The 17,788-nt window shown below is 40.9% G+C and overlaps 1 protein-coding gene across 2 annotated transcripts; it reads right to left on the bottom strand.

The window, feature by feature from the left end:
• Positions 1–7,907: 7,907 nt before the first annotated feature.
• Positions 7,908–17,507, bottom strand: LOC138983879 (cytochrome P450 1A1-like). 2 transcript variants are annotated; one of them, XR_011461299.1, is made up of 4 exons: positions 16,318–17,507; positions 11,924–12,116; positions 8,625–9,161; positions 7,908–8,230 (listed from the first exon to the last, which is right to left on the bottom strand). XR_011461299.1 is itself a non-coding variant. In XM_070357209.1 (3 exons), exons 1-3 carry the CDS (start codon positions 17,365–17,367, stop codon positions 8,836–8,838), a joined length of 1,569 nt encoding a protein of 522 aa, XP_070213310.1. In that variant the 5' UTR covers positions 17,368–17,507; the 3' UTR covers positions 7,908–8,835. The 2 variants fall into 2 exon arrangements, 1 of the variants encoding a protein (XP_070213310.1); XM_070357209.1 differs by having other exon boundaries at positions 7,908–9,161.
• Between the last annotated feature and the right edge of the window lie 281 nt (positions 17,508–17,788).

Below are 17,788 nucleotides of genomic sequence, written 5' to 3' on the forward strand. Positions count from 1 at the left end.
ATAGCAATTTCTTCCTGTCCATCTGATGCCTCATATAATATTCAGAACTGCGAAAGTGACTCGATCGAGCGTTTGCTCTTCTTGTTAATTATTTTTAATTAAATACATGTACAGAGTAATAATAGGGACAAAACAGCACATTGAAAGAGAGCATACCTCCACATTCAATAACGATAGTCATGTTTTCATACGTCCATGAAATATTATTACATGTGCATGCCTTTGCGTTAATTATAACAAAAACTTATCCCTTTTCATGCTATGATCTAAATAAAAATCTGCTCTAAATAGAGATGACAGAACTGTGCAGCAAGTCAGAGAGCTAAGCCGAACCAGTCTCCTGGCACCTGACAAAATAACAAGCATTGAAATTAACAAGTGACTTTGTCTGGGTGGCCGAGTGGTAACGCACTTGCGCTCGGAAGCGAGAGGTTGCGAGTTCGACCCTGGGTCAGGGCGTTAGCAATTTTCTCCCCCCTTTCCTAACCTAGGTGGTGGGTTCAAGTGCTAGTCTTTCGGATGAGACGAAAAACCGAGGTCCCTTCGTTGTACACTACATTGGGGTGTGCACGTTAAAGATCCCACGATTGACAAAAGGGTCTTTCCTGGCAAAATTGTATAGGCATAGATAAAAATGTCCACCAAAATACCCGTGTGACTTGGAATAATAAGCCGTGGAAAGTAGGATATGCGCCGAAATGGCTGCGATCTGCTGGCCGATGTGAATGCGTGATGTATTGTGTAATAAACATTCCATCTCACACGGCATAAATAAATCCCTGCGCCTTGAATATGTGCGCAATATAAATTGCATAAAATAAAAATAAAAAAGATTTAAAAAAAATCCCTGCGCTTAGAACTGTACCCACGGAATACGCGCGATATAAACCTCATATTGATTGATTGAAGCGTCCCCACACTCGGTCACGGATCGGAGAAAACAAAAAAACAGTTCCAGATTTCGAAACCATGTTCGTCAGCCATTGTTTTTAGCAAGACAAGACCACATGTGCACGAGCTTCGCTGACGTACATCACAAAATGTCATGACGTCACCACAACTTTCGGTTTTGGTTCGATCTGTTCCGTGCACCTCCCGCTGTTAGTTTGTTCAAAGTTCGCTCATCACGCGATGTGCACTTGTGTTTGTGTATTTTTGTCTTTGGAGACAATTATTGACATCAGTTCGTTGTAGCCTTGTGACTTTTAGAGACAAAACGGCTCTGGGGCGATGAAAACGTGTTTGTTAAAAGAGGGGTTCGTTATGCAAATGAGTTCAAAAGGTTCGATGTAGCCGGAAAGTAACAAGTAAGAAATAGAAGGCTGTCTGCCGGGAAATCAATGGCAGTTTGTTAAAAGAGGGATTTCGTTATACCCAGGTTCGTTATAGCTGGACTCCACTGTACATCTATCTGAAGCACATGAAACTACATGTATAGTTGAATTTGTGAGTACCGACCACCCAAGGGACCGACTTAAAGTGGTCTTTGATGAGAGGTGGTCACTTTGGAAAGGTGAACTATATGGAAGAGAAACTCTTCTGGGATCCTTCGAGAGGTGCATGGTCGCAAAGGCAGGTTCAACTGTAATTTTGTTAGGTTATGGTTTGCAAATACTAATAGCATGTATGCTGTGTTTGCTGTCGAACACATGAACTACACACAAATGATACATGTATAATGTAAAAAAATTGTGTGAGGTGCAGTAATTTTGTTAGGTTATGGTTTGCAAATACTAATCACATGTATGTGTTAGCTGTAGTTAACTACACATGAACTACACACAAATGATACATGTATAATGTAAAAAATGGTATGAGATGCAGTAATTACACTATAAGAGCTAGTATAATTAAGATGGGTGTATATTCGCTTGCTATCAGTATCACAAGTAGAATTTAGAGAAAGCATTTCATGTAGCTTATACCCACTGCATAATATTCCATATCTGTATTACAACAAATGTACCTGAGTGCAAAGTATACATTTCTGACTAACACGATTTAGGACATGTGAATGTGACAGTACACGGAAGTTTTCTGTTGATTGTATTAACAGACGCATTGTATGTAATCCTTATGCACATTATTGAGTCAAAACTCAATCAAGTCATATGGGGCATTTGGCTGTGACAAGCATAATTTCCTGATCATCAACAAAATTCTTATAGACTTGCCATGAAGTCGGAGTCATGAAACTGAGCATACTACACCTGTGATATGGCGGAGGAATAGAAAGAGTACAATGTAGGAATACAGCCAACGTAAAGCAAGGCAATAGACGATTTTCGGAAATATCTCTGTGAGGCTTTTTAATGGGTTGTAAAAGAGTGAATACCCTTGCTTTTCCTTTGACAAATAACTTAATTCACACATGCTCGGGCGGGGATGTAGCTCAGTCGGTAGCGCGCTGGATTTGTATCCAGTTGGCCGCTGTCAGCGTGAGTTCTTCCCCACGTTCGGCGAGAGATTTATTTCTCAGAGTCAACTTTGTGTGCAGACTCTCCTCGGTGTCCGAACACCCCCGTGTGTACACGCAAGCACAAGACCAAGTGCGCACGAATAAGATCCTGTAATCCATGTCAGAGTTCGGTGGGTTATAGAAACACGAAAATACCCAGCATGCTTCCTCCGAAAGCGGCGTATGGCTGCCTAAATGGCGGGGTAAAAACGGTCATACACGTAAAAGCCGTGGGAGTTTCAGCCCATGAACGAACAAACAAACAAACAAAAACACATGCTCCTGTCACCGTGTTTCTAACACACCTCTTGCTAGTGATTGGCCCCTCCAATGTTTGTCCTAGTAAAAAACAAGGGTATTCACTCTTTCGCAACCCATACAAACCCGACAAGTGTTATTTTTGGAATTCGTCTATTATACTGAACATTGTAAATCGTGACATATGCAAGGAGTTGTGTTTGTTAAACATTGGGGGGATGGGGTGGGGCGGGGGGACAGTTGTCTACACATACTTGCCACTGACGGTTTATCTCGACCTTTCAACATTTCTTCAGCATCGTTATTATAGTTAACTTAATTATCTTATTCACTGATATCATTATTATTTTGCTCTTTCCTTAACTGAATATAGTCCCAGCGCCACTGGTGTATAACTTGCTAAGATAGCTGGGGACGATTTGTTTTTGGTGTTTTATGTTTGTTGCATTTTTTCTTCTTTGTTGAACCACAGATTATAAGTTTAATACAAAATATATGAATTTATTCATTCACAAATAGCAGAAGATAATGTGAGTCAAGTGAATGTAATGGTGAGTTTGTGTTACCCTGCATTGCTCTGCTTTTGATGACTCGCATGACGGGCGTGGTGGTAAGACGGCCTCCTAATCGGGAGGTCGTGAGTTCGAATCCCGGTCGCTGCCACCTGGTGGGTTAAGAGTGGGGATTTTTCCGATCTCCCAGGTCAACTTACGTGCAGACCTGCTAGTGACTTAACCCCCTTCGTGTGTACACGCAAGCACAAGACCAAATGCGCACGAAAAAGATCCTGTAATCCATGTCAGAGTTCGGTTGGTTATAGAAACACGAAAATACCCAGCATGCCTCCCCCGAAATCGGCGTATGCTGCCTGAATGGCGGGGTAAAAACGGTCATACACGTAACAAAATCCACTCGTGCTAAAAACATGAGTGAACGTGAGCAGTGTCCGTCTGTATGTGCATATTGAACTGTAACATTTCAGTCAATTTAAATGGGTACAAATATAACTCCAATTTATAGTTTTTCTATAATTCTTTGGAATTTTTGGGGCATAATTATGTAGCTTGTGAACTGAATTGCTTTTGGTAGAATAGGGACCACCACGTACCTCTTTATTAGCCCAGTATTTTATCTCACACGAGATTTATTTCCAGCTATTTTCTTTTTTTGTGTGCACAAGGGCAATATGTAACTTAAACCGCATGATGATCAAAATCACGTTTCCATCATTGGTAATATAGTAACTGCTGTTTTGGGGGGCAGTTTTTTATACTGTACATGCAGGTGTGTTTTTTTCTAGCTATAGGTCTCCTGACTTGAAGTGTGGCATCATATCATTATGTTAATTTTTTTCTCTGTTGTTTCTTGTTTGCAAACAGCAGCTAATTTTACAACAAAATTGTAATAATGGCCAAATAATTTTATTCCTTTGTTTTCTTGAGTGGTGCTTTTCCTGTTTCGTTCTACAAATGAATTTGTTTGCCAACATGTATTTGTTGTTATAGTTTGTGTATCAACGAAAATAAAGATACTAATAAGCTCACAATGTGTGTGTGTGTGTGTGTGTGTTTCTGTCGGTCTGGGTGTATTCTGGCATATGTCAATGTGTCAGAAAGACAGCAAAAAGGGTGCAGGCAAATACCCCCCCCCCCCCCCCCCCCAAAAAAAAAAAAAAAAAGTAAACTAGTTTTGTAATACATGTACATGTACTGTTACGTAAACCCTAATAATCTACTGTACGTGCATGTGCAATTTTACAATTGAGATGAGAACGACACGGTGGTAAACTGAATTGTTGATCAAGGCCACACACACACACACTGACATACACACACAGACTGACATACACACACACTGACATACACACACACACAGACGCATTCAGTTGTCAATTTTACAGCCCCATCAGGCACTGAAATTAGGGAAGTATTCTCCACCCTTCATCTGTCTTTTACACCTTGAAATCACCCATGTGTGGCGTGTGTGTTATATGTGCATAATTCATACCCAAAACAGATAGAAAGCATGCACACAGAAAACGAAAATACAGAGTGTTTAATATACTGCTTTTTAAAATTGTTTCCAAATAATGTAACCAGATATGACAATTATTATGCTTGGCCTTTGGTCATGATTAAGCAGACAAATACAAACTACATAAGTATAGATCTAAATTAGAAAAATTGAGGCAGCAAAAGAGCAATTCCTCATCAAGTACAAAGGGTCATAATGAACACATTCATATACACAATAATCATGAGGTAACATGAGCACTTTTTGCTCGGCAGTTTCAGAAAACTGAAAAAATATAAAACATTTTTGGGTGATACATGTATTCTTAAAAGCAAGAACACTCACATGTTGCAGTTACCGTAATTCACTGTATTTCGTAAGTGAAAAAACCAAACCACCCGTACCTAACATCTAAAAGAATGAAAACATCTGGTAAATTCCTTCCAGCTCGTCGGTGAGAAACTAGTTCTCAACAGTTTTTGGCTCACGTAAGTGTAGCCTATGCGATGGTAAACTCTGTCTGTCTGTGCGTGCGTGCGTATGTATGTGTGTATGTCTGTGGTAGAAACTTTAACATTTTTGGCTAAACACCGAAATACTCATTTCACGTGGTTAATTTTCAAGCACCATCTTCAAATTATTGAAGCAATGATCAACATTGTGTCGGCATGTGTGTAGTTAAAGCGTGTATCCAAAGAAAACGGGTGGTGGGGGGTTTTGAAGGGGTACAAGCAGTTGACTGGTTTGTGTCGTGTTTGGCATGCAGACGGCAAGTCAGGTGTCAAGATCAGGTCAGGGGTCGCGCGAAGGATTGTGGTCCAGTTCTCACCTCGCCGATTCGCCAGGGAAGACGATTTCATGTTGTTCGGTTTCTAAGCTCCAGAAAAGTAAATAAAGAAGACACCAAAGGGAGATTTCCTACAATTTGATCTGCACAGCGTGTTTCCAATGTCCACGCGAGGAAGAGCTGTCGAAAGCGCGGCAGTCAGTGTCGATCTTGCAGCCGTATCCCGGTAAGTTCAGAGACAGATCTAGTGTCTCCCACTCTCATAACGTGTCACCTACTGTTAATCCGTTTTGTTTTAATTTCTTTTTATTTCAGCAGACACGGATGTCAAACACAGTGCTAGGCAGTCACCTCTAGTGAAATGAGTTGATCTAAAGTGCCTGTAATGTTTGGATGTCTTTGCTCGTGGTTCGATTTATGTGAATTTCAAGACTTGCAGTAGAGTCTCAAGTTAAGTTTACTCTGCCCGAAAAAAACTGTCCACCATTTACTTGAACATGCAGATATAAGGAAACAGAATGAATCTGTTCTCAAAGTCAAAATGATCACGATTTTTTCCTCAGATTCAAAACATGCACTGTCATGGTTTTGTCTGTACAATTTAGTAAGTCTTAAGTACTTTGCAACAACTTCCTTGAACGTGAAAGACAGTTTTTGAATGCTAGATCTGTATCGCGTTTCATTCCAGACTCGATCCTCTCTTTGATTGTAGATCTACTGTTTGCTGTTTACGCACTATCATATGATTCGCTATGTAACGTTTGGTAAGCTTACCTTGCAACAGCTTTCTTGTCTTTGTTGGCATTTCTGGCTGTGTTGACCGTCAGAATTATTTTAAGAACCAGGCTGCTGCAGTCGACATGTTTCGCATATTGTAGGGTCACCATGCTGCATAGGTAAAGTGGCTTGTATTTATAACCTGACTATTCTGTGTGTGTTACGGAGTGAGTGAGTTTGTGTTATGTTACTGTTTGTTGATTTCTTACGGGAGCCTTGAAGGCTTCGCCTCTTGTTTTCATAACTTTCAAAAAATGTGTGCTTGAAAAAAAACTATCAAGCATTAGTCATTGTGTAAAGGACACATTTTACAAATAGTGGTCCTGCATTGCATCTGATGTATTTGGACTGTGACTTTCAAAATTCACTAAAAAGTTGTGATCTGACAATATCATTTGGTGTGACCAAAAAAACCTAAAAAAATCCAAATTGTTCAAAGGACTCATTTTACAAAATAGTGGTCTTGAATCTCAGGCATTTGCATTGTGACTTTCAATATTCACTAATTATGTGGCTTAAATTGGGTACACTGATGTGGAGGCTGGTTCCAACCATTAGCCGGCACAGCTATAATTAAGTTTCTATGCGCAAACAGCGCTGGGGTTCTCTAGTCTAATTGTTTCTCTGTGAGCCCCCCCCCCCCCCCCCCCCCCCCCCCCCCCCATGCTTTCACTATAACCTTCACATTCCATGCACCAGTACCAAGAAAAACGGTCATCGTGCAATCCAATAATCAAGAGAAAATTCTTTAACATAATCATGTAAAGCCCATGACCTTCACATTACATGCACCAGCTAGTACATTTATGGTCACCGTGCAATCCAATAATCAAAAGAAAAATATTGAACTTAAATCATGGAAGCCCAAGAATTAACAGGGAAAATAGCATGTGTATATGTACAAAGGCAAAAAGTGTACAACTGTTGCATCACAATTCAATGTAAACAACAATGTAAAAAACATACGGCACAATCTTGTTAATAATAATGCAATACATTATGGTCGTGATGCATGAGCAAAAACTATCAACTGCTAAAATGTTCAACTGCACATATACATCCTTGAAAAAAATCATCTTTCAGCATTAATGAATATATTTATGCCAAAGCAGGACATACCTTTCTGTCCAAAATCACATCCAGCTGTGTCTACAACGTGAGGCCATTTTGTGGTGAGAATCGATACCTCCAATTAAGGGCGCTGTGTTATTCCCTGGTCTATCAAATAACCACAGCATTGGGCCTGTTTTATTAAAAGGGACTGGCCATGAAGTTGATTATTGTTTATCATCTCAACGCTTCCTCACATAACAGGTTTCATCATAGTAACCCACTTCAAATTCATACAGGAAAAAAACATTTTCAATTCAGCACCTCCATAGAATTCCCAATCAAACAAAAAGACCCATGTAAAGTCAGAAAGAAAATCAAACATCTAATTTTAAGTACTGGACATGTACACATGCACAGATAAAGTAAAACTTGAAGGATAACTGTGACACTCAGTGTCAGTGACACCATGCAGCTGGAAAGTTATTCTTTCTTTCTTTCTTTCTTTGGTGTTTAACGTCATTTTCAACCACAAAGGTTATATCGCGACGGGGAAAAGGGGGGGGGGGGGGGGGGGGGGGGGGGGGAGATTGGATAAAGCCACTTGTTAATTGTTTCTTGTTCACAAAAGCACCAATCAAAAAATTGCTCCAGGGGACTGCAACGCAGTACAATACATAACCCTACTGGGAGAATGCAAGTTTCCAGTACAAAGGACCCAACATTTCTTACATACTGCTTGACCAAAATCTTTACAAACATTGACCATATTCTATACAAGAAACACTTAACAAGGGTAAAAGGAGAAACAGAATCCGTCAGTCGCCTCTTACGACATGCTGGGGAGCATCGGGTAAATTCTTCCCCCTATTATTAAATAAAAAGACCTTCTTCTTCTTCTTCTTCTTCGTTCGTGGGCTGAAACTCCCACGTACACTGGTGTTTTTTGCACGAGTGGAATTTTACGTGTATGACCGTTTTTTACCCCGCCATTTAGGCAGCCATACGCCGTTTTCGGAGGAAGCATGCTGGGTATTTTCGTGTTTCTATAACCCACCGAACTCTGACATGGATTACAGGCTCTTTTTCGTGCGCACTTGGTCTTGTGCTTGCGTGTACACACGGGGGTGTTCGGACACCGAGGAGAGTCTGCACACAAAGTTGACTCTGAGAAATAAATCTCTCGCCGAACGTGGGGACGAACTCACGCTGACAGCGGCCAACTGGATACAAATCCAGCGCGCTACCGACTGAGCTACGTCCCCGCCCAAATAAAAAGACCAAAAAATGCTGTACTCACGTGATTAACGAAGACAATATGAATAACAAAGCACGCCTTTTGACCACTGGGGTCTTGACCTCAGGCACAAAGATCAGAAAAAAGACAAAGACAGACAACAGAACAGAAAGAAGTACTACAGATTCACAATTCAAATGTTCCATGAATTAAAATTTGTTTTTTGATTCAAAAATGAAAACGTTCAAATCTTATTCAACGACTTGTGACGACAATCTGGAATGGCTTGGGTATGTGAGATAGAAAACTTGCAACCTTTGGGTTTGGATCAAAGACCACACCGGGCGGCAGTGAAATCTTGCATCTCTTCATGATACAGGCAAAGATCATCAGCAACTGGGGCTTGGCAACAAATTCTCCCACACACGCTCGACGACCTGTAGAGAACGGGAGCCAACTTGGCAGCTTGGATCTCAGCTTGCCAGCTTCGTCAATGAAACGCTTGGGGTTGAACTCTTCAGGGTTTTCCCACTGCTCAGGGTCGTTCAGCAATGCCCACTGGTTGACCAGTACCATGGTGCCTGGAAAGTCATAACCAGACTGAAGTTAATTATCGCTTAACCCTTGGGCTGGTTGTCGCGACATATGTCGCGCTACTTTACGTATACTGTCACCTGGTTGTCACGACATATGTCGCGCTACTGGCTCAGTCTGTTTGGTCGGTTCCAATTACCTCCCATGGATGCGAAAACCTATAAATATGACCGTTTTTCTTTATTTTTCTCTCTTGTAATTCACCAGTGGCTATGTAACATGTGTTACAGAATTGCACCAGTGTAAGGGTTAACACCAGAATAAAATACAAATGTTTACAGAAATCAACTGTCCATGGTAAAGAAACGCATCTACTTTCTGAAATATTATATTGTCACAGATTTAACCTTCACCGGATCACGCTTTGGACTACACAGTCCAGATGATGTCGGTCGTGTACGACCCATACTTTCTACAGGATTCAACGTAAAAAGTATTGGTCGTACATGACCCACGCCATCCGAATAGGGATAAACACAGTCAAATGCCTTCTTTAATTCCATATGGGTCGTCCACAACATCCGGACTGTGTGGTTTAAATGACGTCATTGTTTATTTGTTTGTTTACAAAGGTAATCCTTTGAAGATTGGTCGATAGGAAGGTTCTATGGTGTTTACGATTACATGAAAATCCAATCCAAAATTCTCAATAGTTTTAGATATATACAGACACTTTCGTGAGGCAGTCAGTCAGACAGTCCTTCCCGTGTCAACAATCATTTCAGCCATCACAGATCTGTCCAGGCTTCTCCCACTTGAACACATACAACAAATCAGCAGCCTGGCTGCATTCTGTACAGACTGAGACGTGTTTTTGTGAATTTATTTTACACGCTGACCCTGGTGTTATGGGTAGTTACAAAATGAATTCAACAAAAGTGTCGTAAAAGGTTGAGGGGGGAATGGGTCTACTGTATCTTTATATATATATATATATATATATATATATATATATGATGCTGTGCCAGAACCTGCCTCCTTACAATGGGACACTTGAGGCAAAAATAAAACTGTTTATATTTGTTGTTGGATGTTGCAGCATTAAAGACTGAGGTTTCCTGAATGTGTTTCAAGTTTTAAAAAGATAAATGAAAGCAGCGTTTTTTTAGATATTGATCAATAAAGACGGGCACCTGACTGATGTTGGATGTTACACTGGACACAGTACAACTAGCCACAGTATGATAATTACTTGCCAGATATTTCTGAATCTAATCTTTATCATTGACTTAGATGCTGAAATTGACATTCACATCAAATCCAAACCAAAATTCAATTTTATTGTCCCATAAATTCATCTGCTCACTGTGTCCTGTGTAACGTCCGACAGCAAGCAGTACACACACATTTCATTAAAAATGCAACAAACACAGAAATCTTGTCAGAACAAAAATAATCTTATTTAATACATTGTGTACCACATCTAAAACCAGAAACAAAGTGACAAACAGTTTGTAAATATAGTCTGCAGGCTGTTGAGCATGTCAGATGTTACACTTGGTAGATGTAGAACTGAATGGACACAGTTTGTGCTGTGTCCACGTAACGACTGAAAGCCGAGGTCACTCATGCCCGGTACATAGACACGTGTGGACGCAAACACATGGTGTTGCCGCTTCAGTCCGTTTTTGCCGTTGTAGTGTGCATTAAAAAGCTTTAAAAACACTAAAAACTTGCAATTCAGTCGTTATATTATGTCGGACGTTACCAGTACGATGTGCCTGACAAAAAATTATAAACACTCACCTTCTCTCTTCTTTGCCGCCATCTTGGGAAATCAAACACAGAGTGCATTCTGGGTAAAGATGGCTTCCCGAAATAATCTTTCTACCGCGAAAATGTAGAATACCTTTTTTGGAATCTGGATATTTTCGTACGTTACCGTTTGACAAAAAAAAAAGTACTGACCTTTGCAGAGCTGAAAGACTGACTAGCACACGGTCTAATGCTTTTTGTGTGGTAAATTACGTTCAAAGAGTGCAATTTGTAGTCGCCATTAACGTGAATGTTGACGACGGCTCACAGTGGAGTAGCAGACGAACTTTTCGTTCACAGGCACATTTTGACATTATGTGTAACGTCCGAAACCGTTCCTTTTCAATCCTTTTTTTTTTAAGAAATAGTTTGAAATTTTTATTTATTGTGGGACAGATTTGAAGACTTATACTTCATCTACAAACACACACAGTAAGTTATAGGTAAGTCGATGGTAAACAAGCAAACAAGCAAAATCCTGAGTTCCCTTGAAGTGTCCCATTCACACTCACTCGTTTCAACCCACGCATCTCGTTTCTTTCTTTTTTTATTGTCAAACAGAAATGACCATATCTAGCACGGTTATGATTATTATCTCTATGGGTTATGTTTGTCATTAAAAAACATTGGTTTGCCATGAAAGATGCGAACAGATAAAAAAAAATGTAATCAAACTCAGGGGGTGACCGTCAAAGCACGTTTTGGCACAGCGTCATATGTATAAGTGCTACAGTGGAACCCCCCTTTTAAGACCTCCCAATTTAAGACTTCCTCCATTTTCAGACCTAGTTTTTTCAGACCTTGTTTTTTCAGATTTTGTGTTCATAAGCTCTGTAAATTTACCTCCATTATGAGACTCCCTCTTAATCTTAAGACCTGATTTTCTCACATTTTTGAAGGTCTTAAAAGGGGGTTCTACTGTAGTTTCTTAAGGCAAACATATTGTCTCCTTTGCCATTTATGATCCTCCAGCAATGCCACTTCACACTCTTACCTTTGGGAATATCATAGCCACCAACTGATGTGTCAGACAGGGTTTCCCGTGGAAGTCCCAAGGGCACAACACTTGCTATGCGCATGGCCTCGTACAGCGTGGCTTCAGTGTACACCAGTTTGGCGCGGTCAGTTTCGCCTGGCAAATGCGCTCCTGTCACTTCGTCAATTTCAGCCTGAACAAGTGCCTGTTCCTGAAAGTTTTAACAGAAAAATTTCAGGAAGAACATTTTTTTTTTCCAGAAGAAATAGAGAATCAGTATTCACAACACTTAAGATCTATGCTTATGCATTGACCTCAACATAAATCAGATGCATTTTGTTAATGTTAAAAGATGCATCAATGCAATTGCAAGAGGTTACAATTACTTTTGACTAATTTATAATAGCACCACTTGTTACTTGAAATAACTGTCCGCAAAAAAACCACCCACATAATATACACATGTATAGCAATACAGTTTACACCCAAGCTTTATCATATGAGTGGTTTTTTTATTATTATTATTATTATTGTGATCATTTTTATGCGCCTAATCTAGATATAGCCCTAGGCGCTTACATATTAATTTCTGCCGTTTGAAATGGAATTTTTTTACAGACAGACAGACAAACAGACATTTTGTACACACAATATATAACGCATTCACATCGGCCAGTGAAGCTCAGTAGCCTATTAGGCGAGCATTCACCTTTCACGGCCTTTATTCCAAGTCAAACGGGTATTTGGTGGACATTTTTATCTATGCCTATACAATTTTGCCAGGAAAGACCCTTTTGTCAATCGTGGGATCTTTAACGTGCACACCCCAATGTAGTGTACACGGCTTGTATATGGCTTGTATTTCAGTCAAGACCCAGCGGATGAATATCAAGGGACCCAAGTCGATGCATAATGGTGGCTTGGTTGTCCCCGTCAGTTGAATTAGCCTCTTACATGGGTTTGACTGAATACCTAGTGGTTAGGCCTAAAAAAAAAATAGGTGTGGTTACAGTAACCCGACCTACCCTATTTTTAGGGGCCGACCCTATAACTTTTTATTACATTTGTTAAAAAAAAACCCACACAAAAACCAAGAAAACGAGGGCACAAAACGCAATGAAAGCGACAGCGCTCGAGTCGCACACTTATTTCCCTGTCGAGTAGGTTTAATTTGTACACATTAGAAAACAAAGTTTAAACAAAAAAAAGTGATTGCCTACCTTCCTACCCTATTTTTTGGGGCTATGTTACCTTAACCACACCTATTTTTGGCTCACGTAAGTGTAGCCTATGCGATGGTAAACTTTGTCTGTCTGTGCGTGCGTGCGTGCGTATGTATGTATGTATGTGTGTATGTCTGTGGTAGAAACTTTAACATTTTTGGCTAAACACCGAAATACTCATTTCACGTGGTTAATTTTCAAGCACCATCTTCAAATTATTGAAGCAATGATCAACATTGTGTCGGCATGTGTGTAGTTAAAGCGTGTATCCAAAGAAAACGGGTGGTGGGGGGTTTTGAAGGGGTACAAGCAGTTGACTGATTTGTGTCGTGTTTGGCATGTAGACGGCAGGTCAGGTGTCAAGATCAGGTCAGGGGTCGCGCGAAGGATTGTGGTCCAGTTCTCACCTCGCCGATTCGCCGGGGAAGACGATTTCATGTTGTTCGGTTTCTAAGCTCCAGAAAAGTAAATAAAGAAGATACCAAAGGGAGATTTCCTACAATTTGATCTGCACAGCGTGTTTCCAATGTCCACGTGAGGAAGAGCTGTCGAAAGCGCGGCAGTCAGTGTCGATCTTGCAGCCGTATCCCGGTAAGTTCAGAGACAGATCTAGTGTCTCCCACTCTGATAACGTGTCACCTACTGTTAATCCGTTTTGTTTTAATTTCTTTTTATTTCAGCAGACACGGATGTCAAACACAGTGCTAGGCAGTCACCTCTAGTGAAATGAGTTGATCTAAAGTGCCTGTAATGTTTGGATGTCTTTGCTCGTGGTTCGATTTATGTGAATTTCAAGACTTGCAGTAGAGTCTCAAGTTAAGTTTACTCTGCCCGAAAAAAACTGTCCACCATTTACTTGAACATGCAGATATAAGGAAACGGAATGAATCTGTTCTCAAAGTCAAAATGATCACGATTTTTTCCTCAGATTCAAAACATGCACTGTCATGGTTTTGTCTGTACAATTTAGTAAGTCTTAAGTACTTTGCAACAACTTCCTTGAACGTGAAAGACAGTTTTTGAATGCTAGATCTGTATCGCGTTTCATTCCAGACTCGATCCTCTCTTTGATTGTAGATCTACTGTTTGCTGTTTAGGCCAAAAAAAAAAATAGGTGTGGTTAAGGTAACATAGCCAAAAAAAATAGGGTAGGTAGGTAGGCAATCACTTTTTTTTTTTAACTTTTTTTTCTATTGTCTAATGTGTACAAATTAGACCTACTTGACAGGGAAATAAGTGTGCGACTCGGGCGCTTTTGCTTTCATTGCGTTTTTTGCACTCGGTTTTTTGTTTTGTTTTGACAAATGTAATAAAAAGTTATAGGATCAGCCCCTAAAAATAGGGTAGGTCGGGTTACCGTAACCACACCTATTTTTTTTTTAGGCCTTACGCACTATCATATGATTCGCTATGTAACGTTTGGTAAGCTTACCTTGCCACAGCTTTCTTGTCTTTGTTGGCATTTCTGGCTGTGTTGACCGTCAGAATTATTTTAAGAACCAGGCTGCTGCAGTCGACATGTTTCGCATATTGTAGGGTTACCATGCTGCATAGGTAAAGTGGCTTGTATAACCTGACTATTCTGTTTCAAAACACTGTTTATATTTGTGTAGGTTGTAGTCATCATAACTAATCGCATTTTGCCATTTGTTTCAGAAAGGAGGTTAACCTACAACAAGATCGACGCTATGTCAGATATATATATGCCTCAGCCACATGAAGACTTCCGAATTTAGATCTACTCGGCATGGTGACAAGTCTTGATGAAAAGTATAGGACTGAGGACAGCAGTGGAAAAAGTGCCCACATGGCAGGTACCTAACCTATTACCCTAGTCATTTTATCTGTTTGCCTTCTTTTGAAAATTATACATGGAGTTGATATGATGCGTTAGTTTTAACTGTGTGTGTGCGTGTGTGTGTGTGTGTGTGTGTGTGTTTGTGTGTGTGTGTTACGGAGTGAGTGAGTTTGTGTTATGTTACTGTTTGTTGATTTCTTACGGGAGCCTTGAAGGCTTCGCCTCTTGTTTTTTTTGGCCTTACACACGCATCTCCCAAGATCTTGGACACCTTCATCGTCTATAGGGCCTACTGCACCGCAGAAGAGCTAGAAATACTCGCAAAATGCATAAAACAGCTTGTCCAGAGAACAATCGTTGTCGATGATGTACCGATAAGGGTGTGTGTACAGGGCACTCTGTAACTTCACATGAGCATAGCCTGAACATGTGCTGGTCGGACGGACTGGGTTTTTAAGTACACGCATGTATACCTCGCCAGGTTTGTTTATCATTATGTGACAAGTCGACAGACGATGCCATTTGCTTTGTGTGTGTTTTTGTTGTTGCTAATTACTGTACATGACATACATTACGTGTAAAATCCAGTTCTTTAACAGGCAACAAACCTTGCAAATTTCCAGAAGCTGCAATCTGAAGCGACCTATCTCTGATTCTAGCATTGTATAGTGCAATGTTGAAATGAAGTTACCGGTCTGAAACACTGATTTGCCGTAGTCATTTCTTCTGAGACAAACCTTGTTCTCTTATCATCTACAGATTTACCGCAGTCTTCACCACGCAAATTCCCAACAGAAGTCAGACTTTCGAACATACAATCTACGTAGGCTTGCAAGCATGATACGTCATGACGTCATATGATTCCTAGCATATTGACGTAATGCTAAACATCCGGTTATCTCGAGTTTTCTCCGTAAGTATGTCAGTGGGGTTTTTAATGTTCGGTTATTTCCGTGGCTTCATGCGGAAAGGGAACCGTCGTCTGCAATCAACAACATGGACCATTCTGGTACTTGCTGCTGACAAAACACAGAATTTAATAAATTAATGTAAGAATTAAGCTATATAATATAAACGCTATTGTGTTTTCATCGTAGCAATAGGGTCGATATTTAGACTCGAACAAGTATAATGCGACTCATCTTCGACTCGTCGACATTATACTTGTCTCGTCTAAATATCGGGGCCTATTGCTACGCTGAAAACACAATAGCTGTTAATATTGCCCGTACACAGCTCTGAATTCTCACTAACATTTTTATATGATTGTAATTTCTTTAGTTTCAGACTCAAATTTCTGAATAGTGAAATATTCAATATGGAAGGCTTTAAACAACTCAAATCTCTACTTTTAAAAATGCAAACCAAAGCACGACAACAGAAATAAATACCTGTGGATACCCTGCCATGTAACCAAGACACCACTGCAATGTGTGTCGTGAAGTGTCGACTCCTCCTCCAAAGATGTTGCCGACTAATTGCCCTACGTGTGTGTTCGTGAACATGGCCATGACCTCTGCACTCTCCTCTCGCTCAGCCTCCTTTTGAGCCAACAAAATGCTGTCTGTGATGTCACGAATGTTGTTTTCCGAAAATGTCTTCCTGTGTTCGTCAATTCTATCATAGTTGTAATCCAGAAATTCTTGCATTCTTTTTTCAAACTTCCGAAACTTTTCAGTTGGAAAATACTTCAGGAGTGGCAATGCGTCCTCCCAAAATCCAAGACCAAGATCTTCATTGATGACATCCAACAACCAAATCAGTCGAAGGATCTCAGGGTCGTCATAATCCTTCATCTTACCAAAACAGATAGTTTCAATGATGTGGAACATGAGGACGCCGATGTAGCGACTCGGGTCAAAGGCATCGGCCTCCGCCAACATCTTGTCTGTCACCATAGTAACGACATGATGGACGACTTTCTCCAGGTGTTGACCTTTCATGTAGTGTCGCAGAGCCTTGGTGGCGATCTTGCGCTGCAATTTCCACGCTGCGTTCGGACTGGCAAAAAGAATATCATTGTAGCCTTCAGAAAATACTGACATGCTGTGAAACTGGGGTCGCCCTGTAAAATCTACGCCTCTCTCGATGTACGCTTCTGTGACGACATCCAGTCGGTTGAGAGTGACACACCTAAAGGGGCCCAAATAAATCAGGATCACGGGTCCGTACTTCTCGTCAGCCCAGCGTTTCAGTTTCATATAGAATGGCTCTTTCTTGTCGGCTACATCCAATATGTTACCGAGGATAGGTAGGGCGAAAGGTCCAGGCGGCAGTCGATAGCGTGTCTTCAAGAAAAAGAAATACACAGCAGTACCCACGGCCGCACCAACAACCAAGGCTTGTGTAGTTTTCGATCCCGGAAGCTCGGCACTCAGCTCTTTTGTTGTCTCTAGCGCCTTGCTGCAGGCACTTTGTATGGAGGACAGAATGTCAGACATGATGCACCGGTTTTCGCTCGCTGTCACGGTCTATTTTGCAATCTGTACCTAGTTAAAGTCCCTGTTGTTCACCCATTTTTAGATCAGTGATGTACGTATACATGTCTGTGACTTCTGCGTGACTTCTGAGTGACTCTGAGGGTTATCTCCCCTGAATGATATGGATCTTTTTACCTAAATTTACTCAAAAACTACAAAAACGTATGTGTGTGGTGCGAGTGTCTCGATCTGTGTGTGCTCTGTCTTAATTCGCCGGGTAGGGCGGGGGGGGGGGGGGGGGGGGGCTTACATAACCCTGATAGCTGGAGCCACCCACCCCCCTAGCCGGCCCGGCCGGATCCAGCCCTCTCTCTCTCCCCTCAAAACGGGATCGTACCAAAATGAGATATTGCGCCCAATGGTATGACACGATAATATGAAA

Source organism: Littorina saxatilis, linkage group LG13, assembly GCF_037325665.1.
Source record: "Littorina saxatilis isolate snail1 linkage group LG13, US_GU_Lsax_2.0, whole genome shotgun sequence".
Classification (NCBI taxonomy): domain Eukaryota; kingdom Metazoa; phylum Mollusca; class Gastropoda; order Littorinimorpha; family Littorinidae; genus Littorina; species Littorina saxatilis.